At 38.7% G+C, this 25532-nt stretch overlaps 2 protein-coding genes across 6 annotated transcripts in view; one reads left to right on the top strand and one right to left on the bottom strand.

The window, feature by feature from the left end:
• APAF1 (apoptotic peptidase activating factor 1) overlaps window positions 1-3982 on the bottom strand; it is a 93326-nt gene extending 89344 nt beyond the window's left edge. For 2 of the 4 annotated variants that reach the window (XM_047866964.1, XM_047866965.1), the window contains exon 1: window positions 3788-3980. The gene's annotated coding sequence lies outside the window, so the exon portion shown is untranslated. Of the gene's footprint in view, window positions 1-3787 lie in introns of all 4 variants that reach the window. The other 2 variants (XR_007154005.1, XM_047866966.1) reach the window with 2 other exon arrangements.
• Window positions 3983-4124: 142 nt separating this feature from the next.
• IKBIP (IKBKB interacting protein) lies at window positions 4125-25184 on the top strand. Of its 2 annotated transcripts, none has more exons than XM_047866114.1 (3): window positions 4125-4590; window positions 11769-11886; window positions 16834-19597. In XM_047866114.1, exons 1-3 carry the CDS (start codon window positions 4193-4195, stop codon window positions 17668-17670), a joined length of 1353 nt encoding a protein of 450 aa, XP_047722070.1. In that variant the 5' UTR covers window positions 4125-4192; the 3' UTR covers window positions 17671-19597. The 2 variants fall into 2 exon arrangements, with proteins under 2 accessions (XP_047722070.1, XP_047722071.1); XM_047866115.1 differs by lacking the exon at window positions 16834-19597 and adding an exon at window positions 23892-25184 and having other exon boundaries at window positions 4129-4590.
• Window positions 25185-25532: the final 348 nt, after the last annotated feature.

The following is a 25532-nucleotide window of genomic DNA, read 5'->3' as shown; positions in this document are numbered from 1 at the left end:
CAAGAAATAAAAGATTTTTTTTGGCAAAGATTTTTAAAACTGGACAAAACCCAATGCTTTCAAAGGTGTGAAAAAATGAGTTTTCATATGCACCACTTGAGGAGAGTACAAAATGGATATAACTTTTCTGGAAGGCGATAAGATATAAAAGCATTTAAGGTAAGTATTGTCTCTAACCCAAAAAATCCCACTTCCAGAAATTTACCTTAAGGAGACATTTACATACGTATGCAAAGATATCAAAAAAAAAAAAACACAAAACACAAAACAGAGTTAACAGAGCTGTGAGTTCAAGCCACAAATTGGGTGTGGAGCCTACTTTAAAAAAAAAGTTAAGAGAGAATGTTTGGGTAAGAAAAAAACATGAAAACAAAACAAAATTAAAAACAAAAAAGATGAGGGGCACCTGGGTGACTCAGCTGGTTAGACGTCCAAATCCTTGATTTCCACTCAGTTTGTGAGATCGAGCTCTGTGTCAGGTTCTGTGCTGACAGCAAGAAGCCTACTTGGGATTCTCCGTCTCCCTTTCTCTCTACCACTCCCCAACTCGTACTCTCCCTTTCTCTCAAAATAAATAAACATTTTAATAGACACACCAAAAAAATGAAAACAACCTAAATGCCCACCAAGTATGGATTTAAAAAATTAGAGTATGTATGTAAAGTGGTATATTATACAACCATTTAAAACAAAACACATCTCTATGGAGTATCTGGGCAGCTGAGTTGGTTAAGAATCGGACTCTTGAGGGGCGCCTGGGTGGCGCAGTCGGTTAAGCGTCCGACTTCAGCCAGGTCACGATCTCGCGGTCCGGGAGTTCGAGCCCCGCGTCGGGCTCTGGGCTGATGGCTCAGAGCCTGGAGCCAGTTTCCGATTCTGTGTCTCCCTCTCTCTCTGACCCTCCCCCGTTCATGCTCTGTCTCTCTCTGTCCCAAAAATAAATAAACGTTGAAAAAAAAAAGAATCGGACTCTTGATTTCAGCTCAGGTCATGATCTCACAGCTTGTGAGTTCAAGCCCAGCCACCGGCTCCACATTGACAACACAGATGCTGCTTGAGATTCTCTGTCTCCCTCTCTCTCTGCCCCTCCCCTGCTCTTTGTCTCAAAATAAATAAACATTTAAAAACAAAAAACAAGACACATCTTCACGCACTGACATGTAAAGATGTTCACCACAAACTGATTAAAAAAATGAGAAACATGATCCCCAAAACAGCACAAAATATGTGTTGGTAACATATAAACATATTGGGAGATGTTGGGAAGTCTACTCAACGAAAAACATTTTGGGTTACTTCCAAGTAGCAAGATTTGGTGCGTTTCCCCTTTTTCTTTTTTGTACTTTTCTATATAGTCTTAATTTTTTCAATACACATTATCATTTTTACAATTTAAAAAACTTCTTAAAAGGTGCCTGGGTGGCTCAGGTCATGGTCTTGCAGTTCGTGGGTTTGAGACCCACGTCAGGCTCTGTGCTGAAAGTTCAGAGCCTGAAATCTGCTTCAGATTCTGTCTCCCTCTCTGCCCTTCCCCTGCTTTCACGGTCTCAAAAATAAAAATAAAACATTTAAAAAAAGAGCTAAAAAAAAAACTTATGATTTTTATAAACAGTGATCGTACTAAAATCCTAGTGTTTAGAAACTTGTATTAAACATTAAGACTAACCACAGCATTGTTGGTATTGAGCATTAGTTCTCACTCAAGGTGAGTGTCAGCTCTAGATCTTCATCTAAAACATATTTCTCACATGCTTACTCCACTGATGTTTTGGCTGTGCTAAGTATGACAAAGCAACAGAAAATATTCTTTGGTGTCATTCCTTGGTTTAAGAGGACACAAAAAAAGAATATTCTTTACAGTATAATATTCTAAGTTCCTACCAACTTTATTTCAGATACAACACAAATTTTTCCATGGGTATAAAATCCAGATCAGAATGTTTGCAAGTTTTTAAAACATTAACAGAACTCTATCCAATGTAATACAGTGAGTGTCTAAATATATTAATTTATTGATTCAGTAAACATTTGAGCCCTTATGTGCCAAGCCCTGAAGTCTACAGAGATTAAATCATATCCCTGAAGGAATTCACAATCTAGTGGGAGAGAAAAATTTAAAGAGATAATTAAAAGACTCACAGAAGTTTTTTTTATTTTTTATGTTTTTATTGTTTATTTATTTCTGAGACAGAGCACGAGCGGGGAGGGGCAGAGAGAGAGGGAGACACAGAATCCGAAGCAGGCTCCAGGCTCTGAGCTGTCAGCACAGAGCCTGACACGGGGCTCCAACTCATGGAATTCGAGATCATGACCTGAGCCCAAGTCAGTAGCTCAACCGACTGAGCCACCCAGCGCCCCTTAAAGAGATAATTAGAATGTGATGTCCTAAGTGCAAAAATACAGGTAAGTACAAATCATTTGGGGTGCACAGAGAGGAAGGATAATCATTAGGTGTCAACAATGACTATATACTTTTAAAGTCACAACTGTGGCACTTGCAACATAGGGAAATAGAGCATGTGCCTATACTTGGCAAGGTTCACCTTGACATCACATGTCCAGCATGCTAATGTCCAGTATTAGCATGAAACTGAATGATAATACAAAGTTATGATTGGAATAAAGCTATGATATTTTTTTAAACATTAATAACATTTTATGATCTCAATTTAAACATAAACGTCCCCTCTGGGGCCTGGGTGGCTTAATCGGTTAAGCCTCCGACTCTTGCTTTTACCTCAGGTCATGATCTCTAGATTTGTTAGTTCGAGCCCTCATCCAACTCCACACAGATAATACAGAACTTGCCTGGGATTCTCTCTCTCCCTCCCTCTCGCTCTCTGCCCCTCCCCTGTGTTCTCTCTCTCTCTCTCAAAATAAATAAACTTTAAAAATTTTTTGAACATAAAACGTCCCTTAATTTTTAGTTAATTTTTTAGGTTATTTCGAATTGCTAAGCAAATTGGCAACCTGAAACTAATTTCCAACTTTACCCATCCCCATTATGTAAATTTTAAACACGTTTTTAAACTCTGCACAAATCATAATATTCTGAAAAAATTCAGTGTCCCACTTTTGTAACCGCATCAAAATGTAAAAACAAACTCTTCAAAGATGTTAAATAGAAAGAAAGTAAAGGGCAATTTCATCCAGGAAACCTGTAATAGTTGGCTACTTCCTCTCTCAGTAATCTCTCTTCCTGGTACAGGAGCAGGATGGTTACTAATTATTCCTTGTCCCAGAATTCTGCGTCCCTGAAATCGGCTACTGAACCTCCAAAGAACCCAGCTCGGGCAGAAAAGCGAGGCACAAACTTACCCAAACCTGTGTACCATGGTCTTACTGGAAAGAGCAGCCCTGCGGGGACAGACTGGGAAGTCAAGGTGGGGGTGGCGGTCTGGGGAGGGAAGCAATGGGGGCTTCCTAAAAGGAATGTAGGGCGCGGCGCGCAGCCCCGGGGCAAGTCCGGGCCTCACAGGTGCCTACCAGAGCCTCCGTAGCCCGGGGCGCCTGAATGAATTTCTACCCCCCCCCCCCCCCCGCCCCATCCCCGGGGACCTCTGACTGGCGGAAAGGTAGATGTCACCCCCGCAGGCCGACCACACAGGCCCGGGGCGCCGAGGTGAACCCGGGTCCGAGGGCCGCCCTCTGGGTGGACCCCACCCCAGACACAAAGGGAGGAGGGCCACTCGGCAGTCGCTCTTTCCCTTCAGCGGAGCCTGGCGTCCCTCCGGACGCCGCCGCGGCTTCAAGTCCTCGAGGGTCGCTGATGGCCGAGACTCCTCACCTTCTGCTCCCTCGCCCCCACAGGCCAGAAATACAGCATCAGCGTCCACTTGATAACTCCTCCTCTTCGCCTCAGAACCGCGGAGCAGTCAAAGCCCGCTCCGCCCGCCCAGCCTGGACAGCGCGCGCCCGCGCACGCAAATAAATAACACTCCGAGCGCCAAGGACAGTACGCCTCCGCGCGCGCTCCAGCTGCTGCTAGTGGCCGCGCGCGCCTAAGGATGCGTCCTCCGCCCCACCCCATGGCGGGGGCGTGGCTAAACCACGGGGGCGCGCCGCCGCCCTCCCTTGACAGGGGAGGGCGGCGGCGCGCTCCACGTGGCGCGCGCTGCCCCTTCCCGCCCCCTCCCTTCGGGGCGTGCCGCGCGCGCCCGGAATCCACGATTTCTTCAGGTTTGTGGCATTAATGCTGAGGAAAGGGGAAATAAGGTCACCAGGTGCCTTAGCTGGAGGAACTAGGGGGCGGGAGGCTGGAGGAGTCTGTGAAGCTGGAGAACGGCCGGGAAAGGAGGGGACAGGTTTCTGGGCGGCGCTAAGTCCAGGAGGGGGCGCGGTCACCGCTGAGGCGTCCCGCTCACCCAGGGTGAAGCTACCTTCTCTGGGTTTGTCGTCCTCCGGACCTCCAGACATGTTCGAGGTGAAGAGCCGGAAGAAGTCGGGACCCAAGGGAGCCCCCTCAGAGCCGGGGAAGCGGAGCGACGGTGGGAAGAACCCCGAGGCCCGGGGCGGTGGAGGCGGGGGCTGGGCGGACCCCCGGACCGGCGTGAGCCTGCTGTCGCTGGGGACGTGCCTGGGCCTGGCCTGGTAAGTGGACGCGAGGCCGCCTGGGCCCTGGGTCCGGCCTCCGACGGTCGCCCCGCTCTTCCCTGGGCGCCGCGCGGTTCAGCATCCCGCTGACCTCCAAACCTCAGACCTGCGGCTTCGGTTCCTCTGCCTCAAAAAAAGGACAGCCCAACTTTTTTTTTTTTTTTTTTTTTCCTTTTCGCTCGTTTCTTCCAACTCATTTTTACTTTGTATTAGTAATGTGCCCTGATCACTCAACTGGAGTTGAAACTAAGGCCTGGGAACCAGTCGGCCATTTCTTAAGAGATGCAGATTTGGCCAAACTTTATTAAGCGCCTGCTACGCGTCGAAAGCTTTTCCGTTCGTGTAACCCACCATTTCCTGTCTGCTGTACATTTATTTGTCTTGGACGCCGTTGCCCCACCTTCACCCCATAACTGCCTAATGGCAGGGTTTGCAACCGTTAAAGAAGTTATTATGATCTCAGGGCAACAAGCGGTTAATGATAACCTCAGAGTTTGGAGGATTTCTCATGTGTTGATCATCGTTCATGCGTTATGAATTTAAGGTGTATTCCTAAATTCCAGATTGAATTTTACTACTGTGAAATGACAAAAGTGTAGTTCTGGTGTTCACCGAAAACGGAACATCTATAGTTTTTAAACCAAGCAAATAGCCATACATTGTTATAAGAAAAATGAATGTTAGAAATAACATTAAAACCAACTTATTAATTGTATTTTCCCCATTTTCTTGAGGAATAACCTGTTTCATCTTAATAACAGGACTGATGCTTTAAATTAAAATTTCCTCCACTTTTAATTGATTTTTAAAGTATTTAGAAGATAGTTATTCATCTTCAAGAGTAAAAGAATTCTAGAAGGGACCCTGGATGTCCTTTAGACCATTTTTGATGGTACTAAATTTTGAATTATACTCTACTGGTGACTGAGTTGAAGTTAAAAGATTTGTTACAATAAACTGAATGTTATTGAATGTGCTCTTTAAAAAAAAAGACATTCATCTTAGCAATATGATATTTTGTTTATGTAATATTTTGATTTTAAAGACTAAATTTACTCTTGTAAATAAACTGCTCTTATGTCTTAAAATACAAGACTCTCCCGCGCCTGGGTGGCTCAGTCAGTTGGGGTTCTGACCACCATTCAGGTCGTGATCCCCCAGACGGTGGGTTCCAGCCCCAGTGTTGGACTCTGCTGGCAGCTCAGAGCCTACTTTGGATTCTGTGTCCCCTTTCTCTGTGCTCCTCTTCTCTCTCTCTCTCTCTCTCTCTCAAAAATAAAAACATTTTTTAAAAATTTTAATATAAATAAAATGCCTGAATTTCTTTAGGTAAATAAGAATCCTTTTTTACTGAGAAAGGTATTCAGTAATAGGCTAAAAGATACAGATCTTTCTTGACTTAGGATGGGATTACTTCCCAGTGAGCTCATGATAAATTGAAAATATCATAAGATGAAAATGCATTTAATGCATCTCACCTACCAAGTATTATAGTTTAGCCTAGCCTGCCTTAAATGTGTTCAGAATGCTTAACATCAGCAGACACTTGAGCAAAATCATCTAACAAGCCTTTTTTATAAGAATTGAATATCTTATATAACTTAATACTGAAAGTGAAAAAACACAATGGTTGTACTTGAATCAGTTGTATACTCTCTTAGTCACATGGCAGACAGGGAGCTAAGGCTGCCACTGCCTAGCATCAGGAGAGAGGATCCTACCAAGTCGAGGATCAGGATCACATTGCTAGCCCAGGAAAAGGTCAAAATTCAAAGTACAGTTTGTATTGAATGACCAAAAAGTCAAAAAAATTTAAGTCAAACCATTTTAAGTTGGAGATCATCTGTACATGTTGCTTCCTTCTCTCTGAAACCTAATACAATTGGTTTTAGTTACTGAATTTATTCTCATTAATTATCCAAAGACCCATATTCATATAAGACAAATTACATCATAAAATGTTCAACTTTTCAGTAATTTGGTTATTATTCTGGGAAAACACACTAACAAATCTATAAAGGAAAACTTGAAAGGTAGACACTTTAGTGCAGGAACTTACTGTCAGTGCTCACAATAAAGACACAAGTTACATTCAAAATTTTCACTAACCTCATTTTTCATCTTTTTTCCGTTGTTTCTTGTTAGTGAAGTTTTATCTGAAAGGGTTATGCTTTAAATGCCTTGATTTTCAAAAATAGAATATGGTTACTATTTTCCTGAACATTCAGTATTGTGCCTGAAAATGAAGCTGTAGTATGAAACAGAAGGCTAAGTGGATACTGACCTTAGTGGCCCTGGAACTCCCTTTCTTGCATAAGGTCCATTATAACAGCTTCCTTTGCTTATTTGCCTCTTTTTCATTACTAAGTTGAAACAAAGCCAGAGAAACCCTGTAAGTCCTCAGTCAGCTATCTGCCACCATCTAAGATTACTAAAGGAGCTACATAGAATCAACACCCTAAGGAAATGAACACTGTTTTGTGCTACTGGGCCCTGAATCTGAGGTGTCTGTAGACAACAATAGATAGATGAAGGAGTTGAAGAACCCTTTTGTAAGGCCAACGCTAAAGTAGCCAATTAACCTGGGTCCCTTTCTTCTGTATCTTTTCCTATATGATAATGAGAAGAGGCCGAAAAACAGTAAGGGTGTTCTTCTCTTCCTGTAAGGGGTCTAATCCATCCATTCCATCTTTCATTTACTATAAACCCAACCCTGGTTTCAACAGTGAACAGATGTGGAACTTCCATCAACTGTAAGCAGTGGAGAAAGCTGATCCTTTATACTACTATAGCCTTGTCATAGGGATGAAAAGCAGCTCCACAAAGCAGTCTGAAAGAAAGGGCCAGCATATAAGAGAATAGCTGAGAGAATGCAGTAGTGTCCTAACTGCATAAATTTATAGAGATTAAATTCTCTACAACAATCTTATGAAGTCACTTTACAGATGAGACTATAACAAAGATAAATAACTTGCCCAAGATGATTATACAGCTAGTAAATAGCAGAGCCAAAGTTGCTCAGCTCCATACATTTTTTTTTTTTTTTTTTTTCTGAGAGAGAGAGCATGTGTGATCAGGGGAGGGGCAGAGGAGAGGAAGAATCCCAAGCAGCTCTGCCAAGCCTGACATGGGGCTCGAACTCATGAACTGTGAGATCGTGACCTGACCCAAAATCAAAAGCCAGACACTCAACCAACTGAGCTACTGAACCAGCTAGGTGCCCCTCAGCTCCATACTTTTAACCAGTATGATATGCTTCCTCCCTTTGATACTAATGCTTAAGAGGCCAAGATCCTAGAAATAAAAATCCCTAGTCCAGAACTATTTATAGTCCTTTTCTAACTAGAAGCTATAGCGCTTAGTAGACCCTGTCTGTCTCATCTAAACTGAGGAAGATTGGGAATAAGGGGGGCCTTGAACTTCTGTTAGAATACGCCTCTGACAAAGCCCTTTGGACACTACTCTGGATGCCAATTTCAAAAATTTAGTTTTTCAGGATTGAAGCTACTTTCTGTCAGCATTGACTTCTAGAAAATCATCCTTCTCCTTAATGTTAAAATGAGTTAATATTTATAAATCATTTTAAATTTTTTAATGTTTTTGTTTTTTGTTTTTTTTTGAGAGACAGACAGAGTACAAGTTAGGGAGGGGCAGATAGAGAGGGAGACAGAATCTGAAGCAGGCTTCAGGCTCTGAGCTGTCAACACAGAGCCCAATGCAGGGCTCAAACTCATGAACTGTGATATCATGGCCTAAGCCAGTCAGATGCTGAACCAACTGGGCCATCCAGGCACCCCTATGAATCATTTTAGAATAGTGCCTGGCACATCTAAGTGAAAAATAAAATAAATGTATTTTAACTCAGCACCATTCAAACCACTTTTCATTTTTTTCATTACTAGCACAAAATCAGCTTAAAAAAATTTTTTTTTTATGTTTTTATTAATTTTTGAAAGAGAGAGAGAAACAGCATGAGTGGGGGAGGAACAGAGAGAGAGGGAGGCACAGAATTCGAGGCAGGCTCCAGGCTCTAAGCTGTCAGCACAGAGCCTGATGCAGGGCTCAAACTCACGAACTGTGAGATCATGACCTGAGCTGAAGTCGGACGCTTAACCGACTGAGCCACCCAGGCGCCCCATCCTTATGCTTGTTTTTACTTACATGCATTATTATTCATATGTAGCAATGGTCTTTTTTTTTTAATCCGTTGAAAAGCTAGCCATGAAAAAAAAACCTACAAATTATCATCAGAGATATATGCACTAACATGACATAGTTTTCTCCAAGGTTTTGCTTAATATTTTAATGTTAAAGAGAAGTCCAGAAATAGCCAGCATTAAAAGTTTTAATAAAATGAAAAGTGCTATAATGTGTTATAGTAGTGGATCAACCTTCACAAAAGTCTCTTATAATGATTTTATTCTGAATAAACACATGGATCTACAGGATAAATCCCTGTAGTAACACTGGAGTAAAGGATGATAAAACTAATCTCTGAAATTAGACTTACCTCATTAGTGTGTTCTCCATCTTTGGTCTCTGTCTGATCTCAGTAAGCCTATACTCTGAAAAGAATCTCTTAAAATCCAAGAATGAAACAGCCAATATAAAAAAGAAGTCTATACATTCATCTTTGAAAATTAGGATAATGGCATTTTCTAATAACCAGAAATTTATTTAAGTCATACTGCGGGGGTGGGGCGCCTGGGTGGCTCAGTCGGTTAAGCGTCCGACTTCGGCTCAGGTCATGATCTTACAGTCTGTGGGTTCGAGCCCCGCATCGGGCTCTGTGCTGACAGCTCAGAACCTGGAGCCTGCTTCCAATTCTGTGTCTCCCTCTCTCTTTGTCCCTCCCCTGCTCAGGCTCTGTCTCTCTCTGTTGCAAAAATAAATAAAAACATTATAAAAAAATTTTTTTTAAAAAATGATAAGTCATACTAGGGGGGTGCCTGGGTGGCTTAGTTGGTTAAGCGTCCAACTTCAGCTCAGATCATCTCATAGTTTGTGAATTGGAGCCTCACAAACAGAAAGCAGGCTTTCTGCTCTCCCAGTCCATTTTGGATCCTCTGTCCCCTTCTCTCTGCCCCTCCCCCCCATAAACATTTAAATAAATAAATATCATATTAGGGACACTTGGGTGGCTCAGTCGGTTGAGCAACCTGCTCTTGATTTCGGCTTAGGTCAGGATCTTACAGTTTCACGGGTTCCAGCCCCATGTTAGGCTCTGCACTGACAGCATGGAGCCTGCTTGGGAGTCTGCCTCTCCTCTGCCCCTCCCCTGCTCGTGCTCTCTCTGGCTCTCTCAAAATAAATAAAAACTTTAAAAAAATAAAAATAAAAATCATATTAGCACATAGGAGGAAAGTCAATCTATACTAATTATGTAACCTGGGCTTACTCAATTCACTGTTATCTCATAGGACAGAGATTAGCCATCATCAAAAGAAACTTATTTCATTCAGTATTGTAAACATTTGTTCAAAAAGCAAAAAGTTCATTTTAGTTTTGGACAGTTTTATAGCAAGTTAGCCTAATAATGACATTTATGAGTCTGAAACATCACCTTAGCAATGGTACGCAAACCTCAGAAGTCTTTCATTTTTCTTTTGAGTTTTGGGATCTTTAAATGTTTGTCTTTCAATGGAAGTCAATTTCATAAAACACTATCAATTAGTAGTTCTCAGCTTGACTGAATACTCAGATAATCTGGGGAGCTTTGAAGATTTCTGATATCCAAGTCACATCCTACACCACATAAGTCAGAATTTCTGTGGGTGGGATCCAGGCATGAGACTTTTTAAAAGCAGACAAGTAACTCCAATATGTAGCAAAGCTTTTGAACCACTGGTCTATGTACTATGATTTAAGTACTTTCTTCATATGGTTCTGCTCCACTGCTTTTTGATGACTCAATAAATAACACAAAGAATTTTAACCGCTGCTTTTTCTGAGCCCAAAGAATTGAGTCAAAGTAGATGAACCAAAATGGTATTAGATCCAAAGCATTTCTTTTGTGTTTGCTTATTTCAAGTCCTATACAAACTCTATTGTTTTTAAGATTTGGATAACTTTTTTATGCTTCTACCCTTTGCTACTTTTATCAGATGAAGAATACAATCCAATTTTAAAATGGCATCTATCTAAAGTACACTTATATAAAAAATAAAGTACACCTATATGACTCCTAGTGTTGAATATAATTAATCGTAGAGCTTATACTCCCGGCATTGCGTTATATCACCACTTTGACAATGACTTCTGTTTTCATAGTTTTAACTATTGTTATTTTGCGACTTCTAATCATCATCTCTCTGTCCTATTCCAATTTTATTTTATTTTCTACATTTTAGTTTAAAAATACCTTTTTGGGGGTTTGTCTGGGTGGCTCAGTCGGTTAAGCGTCCAACTTCAGCTCAGGTCACGATCTCACAGTTCATGAACTCGAGCCCCACGTCGGGCTCTGTGCTGATAGCTGAGAGCCTGGAGCCTGCTTCAGAATCTGTGTCTGTCTCTCTCTCTGCCCCTCACCTGTTCACTCTCTTTCTCTCTCAAAAATAAACATTAAAAAAAAATTTAATACTTTTTTTATACAGGTAACTCTTCTACATTTCAGTATGAAAACACTTATTTTCTAGATATTACCCATATATAGCCTTGAGAAAAATAGTAGGGATCCCATATCTTGTTCTAGATAATTCATCGTTTCTTCCTCCAAAATATTTCTTGTGCATACAACTATCACACCATCTCACTCCTGAACTTAGACTTGAACAGGAATAGTTTTCACTTTCTATTAATTTGTTGAAATAAACTACTAAAGGCTGTCACCACTCATACCAGAATTTATGTTGTCCTTACCAGAAGTATAAAATGTTCCTTCAAAATTCAAACTTGGGGGCCTGGGTGGCTCAGTCAGTTAAGCATATGACTCTTGATATCAGCTCAGGTCATGATCTCAGGGTTCATGGGATCAAGCCCCAAGTCAGGCTCTGACTTGTATGTGCTGACTTGTGCTGACAGTATAGAGCCTACTTGGGATTCTCTCTAACCCTCTCTCTCTCTCTGCCCCTCCCTCACTTGTGCACACACTCACAATAAATAAATAAACTTTTTTTAAAAATTCTAACTTAAATGGATATAAATTAGGAGGTAGTGAATTTTTTTTTCTTTTCCAGGTTTGTATTTCAGCAGTCGGAAAAGTTTGCAAAGGTGGAAAGCCAATACCAGTTACTGAAAATAGAAACCAACAAGTTCCAAGGACTTCAAAGTAAAATCAGTTTAATTTCAGAAAAGGTAATTATTAATTGGCTTATTTGGGAAGATTTTCCCATTTTTCTTCCCTACTACCACACTTCTACCCCAGTTCATAATTTCCTTTTTCCTGCGTTTTAGACCATTACTGTCTTAACTCTCACTGGTTTTCCTACATCATTACATTCTCCCCTTCAATCCAATTTAGACTCAGATTATTTTGAAAGGAAAGGATTTTTTTTAATGTAATATATGTTACTGTTTAAAAAGACCAATATTCTCATAATGATATGACTCCAAATTTCTATTTAAGTGTCTAGGGCACTGAAAATATAATTGTTCTTTAGGTAGGTACAAAATTAGAATAGGAATGGACTTTTGGGCAAAGATCCGTCAGTTGCTTTTTTTTTCCTTCACTTTCCAGCTCGTAAATTTACATACATCTGCATATAATAACGACTAATATAAAAATAAATATTGATTCTGTAGCCAAATGAAAATTAAAATCCATGTGTATGTTGTGTTTCTTAAACCTGCAAATGCGGATGCATTATTGCTGGAATTCTTAGATATGTGAGACAGATAAAAAAATTTTAACTGCCATGCTTCTCAGGAGAAGTCAGCTGCAACCAATAAAGCATCATAGAGGTCTTGTCTGGCTAACAGAAATCAAGCTATCACTGGGAAACATGCCTTCTTTGTTCATTTATTCATTCACTAAACCTTTACTCATGTCATAAGGTAGACAAGGACTTGTGCTTGGCACCAAGGTGAACAAGGATTTACAAAATAGACAAATGAAATGGAGGGTCTGAGTTCCTGCAGCCTCGTGCACAGAATTAGTATATAATCCCCCAGAAGAGAAAAGCCATGGATGAAAATTATACACCTCTCACATATGTCAGGGGATTCCGTAGAGGGTAAGCTTAGGGGCCTTGGAAAGAAACTGCATAGGACTGCAAGAATGGGTATTTTGACATAGGGCTCAAGTTGGAATCTGGTTGTACTTGTTGGGGCTATAAAATTATAAAATATGTAATGGGGCTCGAAACCACGAACTGTGATATCATGACTTGAGCCAAAACCAATTAGATGCTCAACCAACTGAGCCACCCAGGCGCCCCTGAAAATTTTATTTTTAAGTAATGTCTACACCCAATGTGGGACTCGAACTTACAACCCCGGGATCGAGAGTTGCATGCTCTACATATGTATATATATATGTATACACACACACACACACACACACACACATACACACACACACACATATTTATAGAAAACAATTAGAAAAATTATGGGGAAAAAAATCCCAGGAGATAGGAACTCCATGTACTTAAAAGCTATTGAAAATAAATTTTGAAGAAAGACTTCCTTTTTAAGTGAAAAATTTGGTGGCAATTAAAATGCTTTTTGAGGCAGATTTTTAAAATATCATCATGGGATCCAAGAAATATTCAGTCTTCACAAAACTCTTTCTCTCCCAGTCTTCCCTAGGAGTAGTTCAACAATAGCTGCCTTTTCGCAAAGCTGGTCCTAAAGGCCAGCATAATCAGTAGGAGGGGAAAACAACTAGATGTGGGCTCTCATCACAACTGTGTGACCTTGGAAAAATCACTTTAACTTCTCTTGGCCTCTATTTCATCTATTCTCATTAAATGAGAATAACAGGATTTTTATGAGGATCAGATGTGATATAATGTATATGCAAACTTTTGTAAACTTTAAATAATAATAAATTTAAGGTATTAAGCCCTTTTTCAAAAAATATGAAAAAACTATTAGGATACATTGACAGCCCCTAAATGCAAATTATTGTAGCATGCTAAACACCATGTATTTTTAGATTAAATCTTGAGACCTTTACTATGGTGAAAAGTTGATCTTGTACTTGGTTGGGGTCTACTGGGATATAGTGCGTCCAGATTACAATGATGGTCTGATAAACAGCCTAAATAGGAAATTACCTTCGGTGAAGATAAGCTTACCTCTTCAAAATGCTGATATTAAGACAACTAACAGTATTACTGATGTACAAATATTTCTCAGAATTAATTTCTAGGGGCGACTGGGTGGCTCAGTTGGTTAAGTGTCCAACTTCGGCTCAGGTCATGATCTTGCGGTTTGTGAGTTCCAGCCGCGCATTGAGCTCTGTGCTGACAGCTCAGAGCCTGGAGCCTGCTTCGGATTCTGTGTCTCCCTCTCTCTCCACCCCTCCCCCACTCACGCTCTGTCTCTGTCTCTCAAAAAATGAATAAATGTTAAAAAAAATTTAAAAAAATTTTCTAAAGGATCTTGTATTATAGCTACATGTGTACATTAAAAATAATTTTTTAAAGATCTTATTTTTTTTTTAAGTTTATTTATTTTGAGATAGAGCATGTGAGCAACGGAGGGGCAGGGAGAGAGGATCCCAAGCAGGTTGTACACTGCCAGCACAAGAGTCCAACATGGGCCTCGAACCCACGAACCGTGATATCATGACTTGAGCCGAAACCAATTAGATGCTCAACCAACTGAGCCACCCAGGCACCCCTGAAGATTTTATTTTATTTTTATTTATTTATTTATTTTTTAATGTTTATTTATTTTTGAGACCGAGAGAGACAGAGCATGAACGGGGGAGGGTCAGAGAGAAAGGGAGACAACAGAATCCGAAGCAGGCTCTAGGCTCCGAGCTGTCAGCACAGAGCTCGACGCGGGGCTCGAACTCACAGACTGTGAAATCATAACCTGACCTGAAGTCGGACGCTTAACCAGCTGAGCCACCCAGGCGCCCCTGAAAATTTTATTTTTAAGTAATGTCTATACTCAATGTGGGACTCGAACTTACAACCCTGGGATCAAGAGTTGCATGCTCTATTGACTGAACCAGCCAGGCACCCATCAAAATAATTTTTAAACAAGGCTTCAGAATGGTTTTATTATATTTGGTCACACATTGTTCCTAGCTTTCACCTGGGATTGCTTCAGATCTTGACTGGGTAGGCCTAGAAGTTTTATGGCCATTCTTCCTAAATATCAACAAACATGTTTTTTATACCATAAGTTACAGGGGCTACAAAAAAGCATTAGACATGCTCTCTTCCCCAAGGAATTTAGAAGCTTTCATATCTTCACCTAATAACATCAGTCTGTTGAAGAGTCAGATTTCAGAGTCACTTCTAAGCCTTTCCTCATTTCAGACTGCTGATCTCCCCTCAAAGCATCCATTCTCCCCATGCTAATTCTGTCATAACGCGAATCATAATCTATTGTCAGTTTTTGTTGTCATTAATTTGCCTCCTTTACTGCTCTTTAGAGCCAACACTGTGTTTTTTATCTCTATACCCCTGATGCCTAATAATGGAACAGAGGATAATCAAGAAATCTTTTATTTTTTAAGTTTATTTATTTATTTTGAGAGAAAGACAGCATGAGCAGGGGAGGAGTAGAGAGAGAGAGAAAATCCCAAGCAGGCTCCGCACTGTCAGCGCAGAGCCCAACGCAGGGCTGAAACTCACAAAACTCTGAGATCATGAGAGCCAAAACTGAGAGTCGGACGCCTAACCGACTGAGGCACCCCGATGATCAGTAAATCTTAATAGATCTCCAGAATGTGATGTAAAAGATTCAAAGTGCTGTCTCCTCTGTCCTGTTATAAAGTCAGGAACCATATTATGTCTATATTTTCATACCTAGTGTGTAGCACGAGGTCTGGCACAGAGCGAACACTCAAAAATTCTTTAATTATATGTGCTAAGTACCAAACAGGTGTCAAATTACACAACACAATAGGTGCTCCAGGAGTTTGGGCTGTCAGGGCTAGGGCTGTGGAGGAATGCTGCACTGAGGGGTGAGATCTGGTCTGAACCTTAAAGGAAAGACAGAACTTAGCTAAGCAACAAGGAGGGAAGAATAGCATATAGAGATAAATTTAGGACTTTATCATATTAGAAGCATTAGGAAACATTGTGGGTTTTTTAATGTTGTACCATCATGTTCATGGCAGTTTTTAAAAGCTTAATTTGGCTCTAGTGTGTAGGATGATTTAAAAAAGTAACTAGAAGCAGACATTAGATAATACTTCTGGAATATTTTCCTTGATCATTGAAGTCTGGTTTTGGTGCCCCATGTAAGTGCTTCCATAATTCTTCCCCTGTCATAACACACGTAGACTTGGCTTTCTCCTCTATTAAACTAAGCTGCCTAAGGGCAGAACCATGTCTTTTATAGTATTATGTCTTCAACACTATGCTGAAATATTTAATAAGTTAATGATCATTCTAGACCTTCCTGTAGTCTCTAAGGCTGTTATCTATACGTAAGTTTAGACTAAAAGAGGTCTACAGCTTGACCCGTCTCTATTCTAGGCACATATGAGGAGATGCCAGAAAGTTTACCGCAATATAGATACTTATTAGCACAGATTACTATTTGATGTGAGTTGCCTCACTGAACATGATTTTTATTCATTTTTGCCTTTGTTATAGCTATAAGATCTGATTCTGGTACCTTCTCTGTAAGAGGTCAGTCAAGAAATTTTCAGGCACAAACTCTTCCAGAATCATAGAACTTAAGAAATAAATCTATGATTAACTAGAATTCTATGATTAACTAGAATTCTGTGATTAACTAGAATTAACTAGTTTACAGTTTCTAAAAAAAGCCAAATAACTTATAAAAATGACAACTAGGTTGCTCTCCATTGGAGTAAGAAAAGAAGGAAATGTGATATACTTCAGGCTTCTTTGACATTATTTCTTTCTTGAATATCCTTCCATGAAAATGTGGAAATATTTAGATTTATAAACTCAGGTGTATGTTTTTCTACCATAGTGCTAATCTATCGCATTTATTTAAAATGTTTTTCTGTCATTATGCTTCTGATATAATTGGATATCTTAGACATATTCAGAATTTGAACTGGGGGTGTGATTGTTAAAGTGTGTTTCCCTAATATAAAAGTTATTAAGTAGCTTTGGGAATTGTTTTGTGTTATAAATACAGCTTGAGTCTACTGAAAGTATCCTGCAGGAAGCTACATCATCCATGTCCTTGGTGACCCAGTTTCAGCAGGAAGTATCCAGCCTGCAAAGTACCATGCATGACATTCAAAATAGTGAAGAGCTGCTCACCCAAAAGATGCAAAGCCTTAATGAGAAATTCCAGAATGTTTCAGATTTCTGGAAAAGAAGCCTAGATGAAATGAATGTTAATACAGACACTTTCAAATCAGAATCAAAACACATACATTCTCAAGTTACTGTCCAAATTAACTCAGCTGAACAAGAAATAAAATTGCTCACTGAAAGGCTAAAAGATTTGGAAGATAGCACACTAAGAAATATTAGAACAGTAAAAAGACAAGAAGAAGAGGATCTTCTGCGAGTAGAAGAGCAGCTTGGCTCTGATACAAAAGCAGTTGAAAAGTTAGAAGAGGAACAGCATGCTCTCTTTGCCAGAGATGAAGACCTGACTCATAAGCTTTCCAGCTATGAACCCAAAGTTGAAGAATGCAAGACACATTTGCCAGCAATTGAAAGTGCTGTTCGCTCTGTTCTCAGGGTCTCTCAGGATCTGATAGGGACAGAAAAAAAAATAGAAGACTTGACTACTCAGATGTTTAATATGGAAGATGATATGCTGAAAGCAGTATCTGAAATAATGGAGATGCAGAAAACCCTTGAAGGAATTCAGTATGATAATAGCATACTAAAGATGCAAAATGAACTCGATGTTCTAAAAGGAAAAGTTCATGATTTTATGGTATATTCAAATACAAGAGAAAAGGGAACTTTAGAAGAATATAATCTAGAAAATAAAGGAATTGATAATGATTTTTAAATGCACTACATTTATTTTGATGACCATATTGTTATACGTAAACTTATTGTTTCCATGTTTTTATGTTATTTTGATATGCCTCACTTTATCCTACATTACCAGCAAGTAAGTGAGATATTCACACACTTGGATTATCCAGATAATCAAAGCTTACCCTTTTAAGCAATAAAATTTATTTCATTTTGGCCATTTTAAATAGAAATATTTCCAAAATAACTTCTCTACTTTTTTAAAGCAATATACTTAATATTTTTAAATGATTTTCTAATAATTAATGGGCATTACTGTGAATTTCACCTATTATATTGGACCCAAATATATTAACATGGCTAGAAGCTATTGAGGAGTATTTCCCTTCTCACTAAATGACCCTAGTTTGCTATATTTTCAAACCTTATGTCTATTTCTTATACCTTTATTACCACCTAAAGATGCGACCCATTGGCCCGAGGTTGGGTGGGAATGTGCCTGCCCTAATCAGTTCTGCATTTCCTTTGTAATTTACTGCAAGCCAAGATCCAGACCACCAAGTGCATAGGGAATTTGTCTAAAATGAAAAATAAGATGCCCAAGGAGGAACTTAAGGTGCTTTGCTATGGATTAATATGTACTTTTTGAAAACTATGGAGCCTGGGAAACATTTTTACTTTTTATTAAGGTTCTAAAATATGTTACAGATACTTGTAAGAATTTTTAAATAAGAGTAAATATGGGGGTGCCTGGCTGGTTCAGTCCATAGAGTATACAACTCTTGATCTCAAGGTCATGAGTTTAAGCCCCATGTTGGGCATAGGGATTATTTACATTTTTTTTAATTAAAAAAAAAAAAAGTAAAGATGTTTCTATTGAAGTTTTTACCCTATGAATTAAGTGTGTATCCTCTGAAGTATGGACTGTTGGAATATCTTTGTATACCTGGGCTTTGTTTTTTCAAAGGTTCTATCTGTGTTACAGACTCTTGAGTTTGCTAGATACATGGTCTCTAGATAAATTATTTTATCTACAATAAAAATATACCAATACACCTGTGGCCTATTTTAAAGAGGAAAAAGCAACATAATGAGAAATTATGGTAACTATAAGGTAATTAAGCATATGTCATTGTTTTAAAGAGCTCCCAAACTACCCATGCCAATTTGTTTTACATAGTGATTTTATTTTATTCTAACTCATATAATGGAGTCATAAGGAATAAGATGTAGACATACTAAGATGTGATTAAGGGGAGATCTAGTCAGATTTTTCAAATAATGATAATCGGAAAATGTTCAGGGTTGGGGGAACACATAAGACTCTTATTGGTGACTGATGTATCAAAGTGTCCAAGGTTGGCATTGAAAACTGAGTCAATTGCATATGGAAGGAAGTACTATTCTTACTTGTGTATTCTTGCCAATAACCAACTATAGTCCCAGTTTTATTATGTAATATCAGTGGAATTAAACACAACTTGAGGGGCACGTGGCTGGCTCACTTGAAAGAGCATGTGACTGTTGATCTCGGGATTGCGAGTTTGAGCCCCATGTTTGGTGTAGAGATTTTTTAAATAAATTAAAATATTAAATAAATTTTAAAAAATAAGTTTAAGTGCATGATCATAGTTATAAAAAATAAACACAAAGAACTTGAAAGCAGTCAATTGTGAAAAGTAGTTGTGGTCAGGTAGTTTTATTATGTAAATTTGCACATTTTTTTAAAAATCCCAAACAAGTTCTATTTTGGGTTTAGGAGGTCCTATGGTAGACAGCCATGGGTCATAAAGATAAGCCTGAAAGAATGCTACTATTAAAAGCATAGCATTAATTTCTGGAATCTTAACATTAAATCCCTTGACTTCTGAATGTCTTAAGTTCTTATCTGTGTGCACTGACAAAATTGTTTTTGTTTACTTTTATTTTAATGCTAATAAAATAGATTCTGAACTTCACTAGAACTTTGTTATTTCAGCTTCCAACCCAACATGTCAGATGTGATCTTCACTTTTATTTATTTATTTGGCCTATTACCATATTTGATACATCATTATTAACTTGTATATACCATAATACTGGTTACAGAAAATGAATGGAAACAAGATGGCCATTCTGTTCTATATTGACAGTTACAAGGGAATCAAAAACTGCCTTTCTCTAAGTATTTCACGAGAAAACTACTGCGTACATGTATATGCATATTATGTACATGTGCATATGAATATTTTCCTTTATTCAGTTTTTCCTCTAAAAACCTGTCAGATTTAGATGTACCTGATTTGTCTTCTGTTTCTTACATTCATTTATATAACACAGATCCTTGAAATTTCAAGAACTTCCTGTGTATCAAATATTAAATTATACTGTTAGTCTTTCCTTTAAGGAAGATTACCATACTCTAAAACACATTTTTGTATCTTTGTAATTGATAACAAATTTTATATCAGTTAATTTCTGATAGAGTACTGGGTCCATTTTTTTAATTTAGTACAAGTAAATCACTTTTACAAAACAAACACCTAATTTTTTTAACTTCTGGATGCAAAGTTTAAAGATCTATTTATGGAGTGCCTGGATGATTCAGTAGGTTAAGCGTCCAACTCTTGGTTTCAGCTCAAGGTGTAATCTCATGGTTCATGAGTTCGAGTCCCCTGTCGGGCTCTGTGCTGGCAGTGCAGAACCTGCTTGGGATTCCCGCTCTCCCTCTCTTTCTGCCCTTCCCTCACTTGTGTGTGCTATTTCTGTCTCTCAAAATAAATAAACTTAAAAGAATCTATTTATGTTGGTTAAGCATCCAACTTTGGCTCAGGTCATGATCTCACAGTCCATGAGTTCGAGCCCTGCGTCGGGCTCTGTGCTGACAGCTCAGAGCCTGGAGCCTACTTCAGATTCTGTGTCTCCCTCTCTCTACCCCTCCCCCATTCATGCTCTGTCTCTGTCTCAAAAATAAATAAACGTCAAAGAAAAAATTAAAAAATATATATTTCCTTAAATTTTGCCTAATGATTGTAAGCTGTTGACTAAGTGTACTTTTATATTTTATAATGAAAAATAAAAATGTTGATTTATTATCCATATGGTTTAATGGAAAACTAGTAAGATACAAAGTCAATGGCATTATTTTTCATCTTAACCTGATTACCTTTCTATGAATCTATAATCGTGATCCAAGATTAATATGTCATTAAAAATAATGATACTGCAAATTCACCAAACGCATGGAAAAAACTCATTTCTCTATATATTTACTTCATATTTGCACAGGTGGCAAAAGCTCTGCAAATTTGCCCATCGTCTGTTTTGTTTTGTTTTTTTTAGTTCAGCTATAAAGTATTAATTTAATATGAATCAAAATGCTCCATCGCAGCTTTCACAGCAAGGGAGGAGAGAACTAGCATTTTGAGTCTATTATGTGTCAAACGCTGCTAGGAAGTCTATGTTCATCATTGTCAACAGTAACAGCTCTGTGTATTGAGTACCTACCATGACCCATATTATCACTACTTCCCACTACAACTTTGCTAGCCTTGACACCCATTATTCAAATGAGAAAATTGGGGCTTACCAAGGTTAGAAAACTTGTAGTCACACTGCTACGTCTGTCTAACTCCAGAGGCTACTGACCTCCCACTATACAATGCAACCTGCTACTGTTCAATCATGGGGAGAAAATCACAAGAAATCTATCAATAGAACCATCTTGAGAATTCAAAAAACTAATTCTGCCAAATGTGTCTCTTCCATGTCACCATTAAACAAGACTGTAAGTCACCCAAAGGTTGTAACTATGACCTAAAATTGTTTGGGCCTTGGGCATAAGAAGGAACTGATAAATGTTTAGGCAAGAGTGGGAAAGCGAGATGGAGAAAAAGCCTTAGGCCAGAATCTTCCAATCTAGGCTCTGTCACTAACTGTGTGTTCTTGGGCACTTTATTTGGGGGCTCAGTTTTTTAATTTGTAAAATGAAGGAATTCTATCAAAAAATCTCTGGGGCGCCTGGGTGGCTCAGTCGGCTGAGCGTCAGACTTCGGCTCAGGTCATGATCTCACAGCTTGTGAGTTCGAGCCCCACGTTAGGCTCTGTGCTGACAGCTCAGAGCCTGGAGCCTGCTTCTGCTTCTGCTTCTGTGTCTCCCTCTCTCTCTGCCCCAAACCACTTGCATTCTGTCTCTGTCTCTCTCAAAAATAAATAAACATTAAAAAAAAATTTTTTTTTAATCTCTAAGACCCCTTCTGGCTTTACATGGTTTTAAATTTTAGAGATTAATAAAATTTCCAGGTCCTTTAGTTACAGTTCAAAGATCTTTTATCAAAGTTTTTGGAAAACCAGTTGGACCCACATCATTCCTTTGAACCATGTTGCTCCACTTGCAGATTGAGATAATACTGACCATTACAGGACAGCATCTAGCTTAGTACCTTGCATATATGATAGGAATTTGGTAAATATTTAAATTTCTGACTGAATCTTGTGAATCTTTTTGGTAGACTCTCCAACTCTTCTGTCCATTCTAGGCAAATAATTTAAACAAGCCCTAAGTAATTCTAAAAACAATTTGGTGAAACAATTTCAAGACTATTCCTACACTGTGTTCAGTTAATATGTTAGTAAAGATCAATAGAAGTTCATGATAAATTGCTTTTATAAGCTATCAAGTGAAAGAGAGCCTTTACTAGCAGTTTCTTAATGATCTGATCCTTATAAAAATAAAGTTCTGGAACGTCTGGGTGGCTCAGTGGGTTAAGCATTTGACTCCTGATTTTAACTCAAGTCATGATCTCATGGGCTCCTGAATTTGAGCCCCATGTGGAGCCCCTAGGTGGGCTCTTCCCTCACAGGGTGGAGCCTGCTTGGAAATCTCTCTCCCCTCACTCTCTCTCAAAAATAAATAAATAATTAAAAAATAAAGTAGGCTCTTTCTGAGGACTCTTAACTGTGTAATGCTGGTAAGCTACATTTACTCTACCAGAGTAGATATGTTAATAAATAATAACCTAATAATGAAATAGAAGAAATAAGCCATCTACTTTCTTCACCCTTTGGAGGCTCTGTTTCAGCAAATACACTTGCAAAACCTTTCCCTTAAAAAAAAAAAAAAAAAACAGTGCTTTTGCAATCACTACTTGATTTCCTTCCGGTTTGTGGTTACTCTTTAATGTCACACCAATAATAACATTTTCACATTCTAACTTCACTACCAAAAAATATTTTGGGCCATCTCTCCCCACCATTAAATAACATAGCATAAACCTACTGAGGAGAAAAGTCCTAAAATATGTTTTGAAATCAAACATATGGGCAAGGAGGGGGAATCACTACTATGAGTTAACTATTCTACATTTCAGCTTGTCATAGCTGCCAGGCAGTTATGTGGCTCAAAATGTTCATCAACTAGGGGTTGGATGGGATGGGGAAAAAATGTTCAGCAACTAATGTATCCAAGTTAAACCAAAATGACAATTTATAGATATCAGTATTACAATGGATGGTGGGGAGGGAGGATGGCATGGAAATATACAAAAGTTGAGAACCACTTGTATTTGAAATCACAGGATTTTAGAACTTTGGAGATAGTTTTTTTATTCTCTGGTTGTTTTGCTTTTTACATATCTATCCTCTGCTAAACTGAGTTGAGGTCACAACCCAAGCTGTACTCATCTTCATGTCCCTCACACTTGGTATGCCTAAAATACTAGGAATTTAAGAATTAGTTAATTGAATTATTCATGGATAAATACCCCAGGAAATTATTCATAAAAGTAATAGGAGAGGGGAACCTGGCTTTTTCAGTTGGTAGAGCATGTGACTTGATCTCTGGGTTGTAAGTCCAACGCATGTTGGGTGTGGAAATTACTTAAAAATAAAATCTTTAAATGTAATAGGACAATAAAGATATGCATATGGAGTCTTGGGCATTGGTCCCTTCATTCTAGCACTTGAAATAGCTACAAACTTATGTTTCAAAAATTATGGAGGCGCATGGGTAGCTCAGTCAGTTAAGCATCTGACTTTAGCTCAGATCATGATCTCGTATTTGGTGAGTTCAAGTCCCGCATAGGGCTCTGTGCTGGGCGTGGAGCCTGCTTCAAATTCTGTGTCTCCCTCTCTGCCCATCCTCACCTCACTCTCTGTCTCTCAAAAATGAATAAACATTAAAAAACAAAATAAATAGCACCTAAAATTTAAGTTGAATTTTAAATATTAAGCTTTTAATCAAGTTAATTATTGTGGTGTTATATTTTCTTATAGTGTCAGAAGTCTGAAGCTATCGTGGAACAGTGGAAGTCTTTTCAAATAATTGCCCATCTAAAGCGTCTACAGGAGGAAATTTATGAAGTGAAAACTTGGTCCAACAGGATAACTGAAAAACAAAATATACTGAACAACAATTTGACAACTCTTTCTCAAGATGTAACAAAAGTAGACCAAAGTACAACTTCCATGGCAAAAGATATTGGTCTCAAGATTACAACTGTAAAAACAGATATACGACGTATTTCAGGTTTAGTAACTGATGCAACATCATTGACAGATTCTGTGCAAGAATTAGAAAATAAAATAGAAAAAATAGAAAAAGATACAGTAAAAAACATAGGTGATCTTCTTTCAAGTAGCATCGATCGAACAGCAATGCTCCGGAAGACAGCATCTGAAAATTCACAAAAAATTAACTCTATTAAGAAGATACTTTCAGAGCTAAAGAATAATTTCAACAAGCACACAGATAGGTTTTTAAGCTTAGAAAGTGACAGAGCTAAAGTTATGAAGACCGTGACTTTTGCAAATGATCTAAAACCAAAGGTGTATAATCTAAAGAAGGACTTTTCCCGTTTGGAACCATTGGTAAATGATTTAACACTACGCATTGGAAGATTGGTTACTGACTTACTACAACGAGAGAAAGAAATTGCTTTCTTAAATGAAAAAATATCTAATTTAACAATAGTCCGAGCTGAGATTAAGGATATGAAAGATGAAATAACACACATTTCAGATATGGATTAGTTTGAAATTATTTAGATTAAACTGAAATAACTTTTTTAATAACATGACCTTAGTCATGTCATAAAAATACTTATGACTCAGAAATAATGAAATTTTGGAGCAAATATCATTTTGTATTTGATTTGTGAAACTCAATAAAGGAAACCTCATTTAAATGGAGTTGAGAGGCCAGAAGGGGGAGTTCTCATGCCGTACAACTCCTTGCAGCCCTTTGCCAAACAGGAAGAAGCCTATACTTGACTACCTCAGCAGGAGGAAGGAACATTTTCTCCCTGAGGCAGCAGCCCAGCCAGTGAGAGACTGTCACAACTCAATCAATGAGAAGCCACCACATTTCAAACTCCCAGGTTACTCTAATGGACTCTTTGTTTATAACAATCCCTCCCAACAGCCCCCCTTCCTCTATAAAAAGTAGTCCTCTCCTTTGTTCTCCAGGATTGCCTACCGTTTTGCCATAGCTTGCATGTCCCAAATTGCAATTGTTATTCCTAAATAAACCCATTTTGCTGGTGAAATAGCCGGCTGTTTTAAGGTTAACGGATTCTGTTTTGTACAGTAAAAACAAAATATTTTAAAGGGTTGAGCACTTGATTTTCCAAAATTAATATGCTCATACATATACTTGCAACTTTATATAGCAAGAACCCTATGCATACCCAACATGCGTGCACCCACACATACACACACATTCAGACAAGTGGGGAGAAAGGATCTGCCAATCTACCACTGGGAAATCTAGATGGGGCAGGATCTGAACCCCACTTGCCCTCATTGACCTTTGACTGCCAGGGAGCATAGTATGTATGGTTTGGGCCCTAACTGGAGAACTGCCTATCAGGATCAGAACTGTAGCATTCATTATCCATTTAGAAGGGAAACTAGAAA

Source organism: Prionailurus viverrinus, chromosome B4, assembly GCF_022837055.1.
Source record: "Prionailurus viverrinus isolate Anna chromosome B4, UM_Priviv_1.0, whole genome shotgun sequence".
Classification (NCBI taxonomy): Eukaryota; Metazoa; Chordata; class Mammalia; order Carnivora; family Felidae; genus Prionailurus; species Prionailurus viverrinus.
Note: the sequence above shows the minus strand (reverse complement) of the source record. Positions and strands in the feature narration are given on the sequence as shown.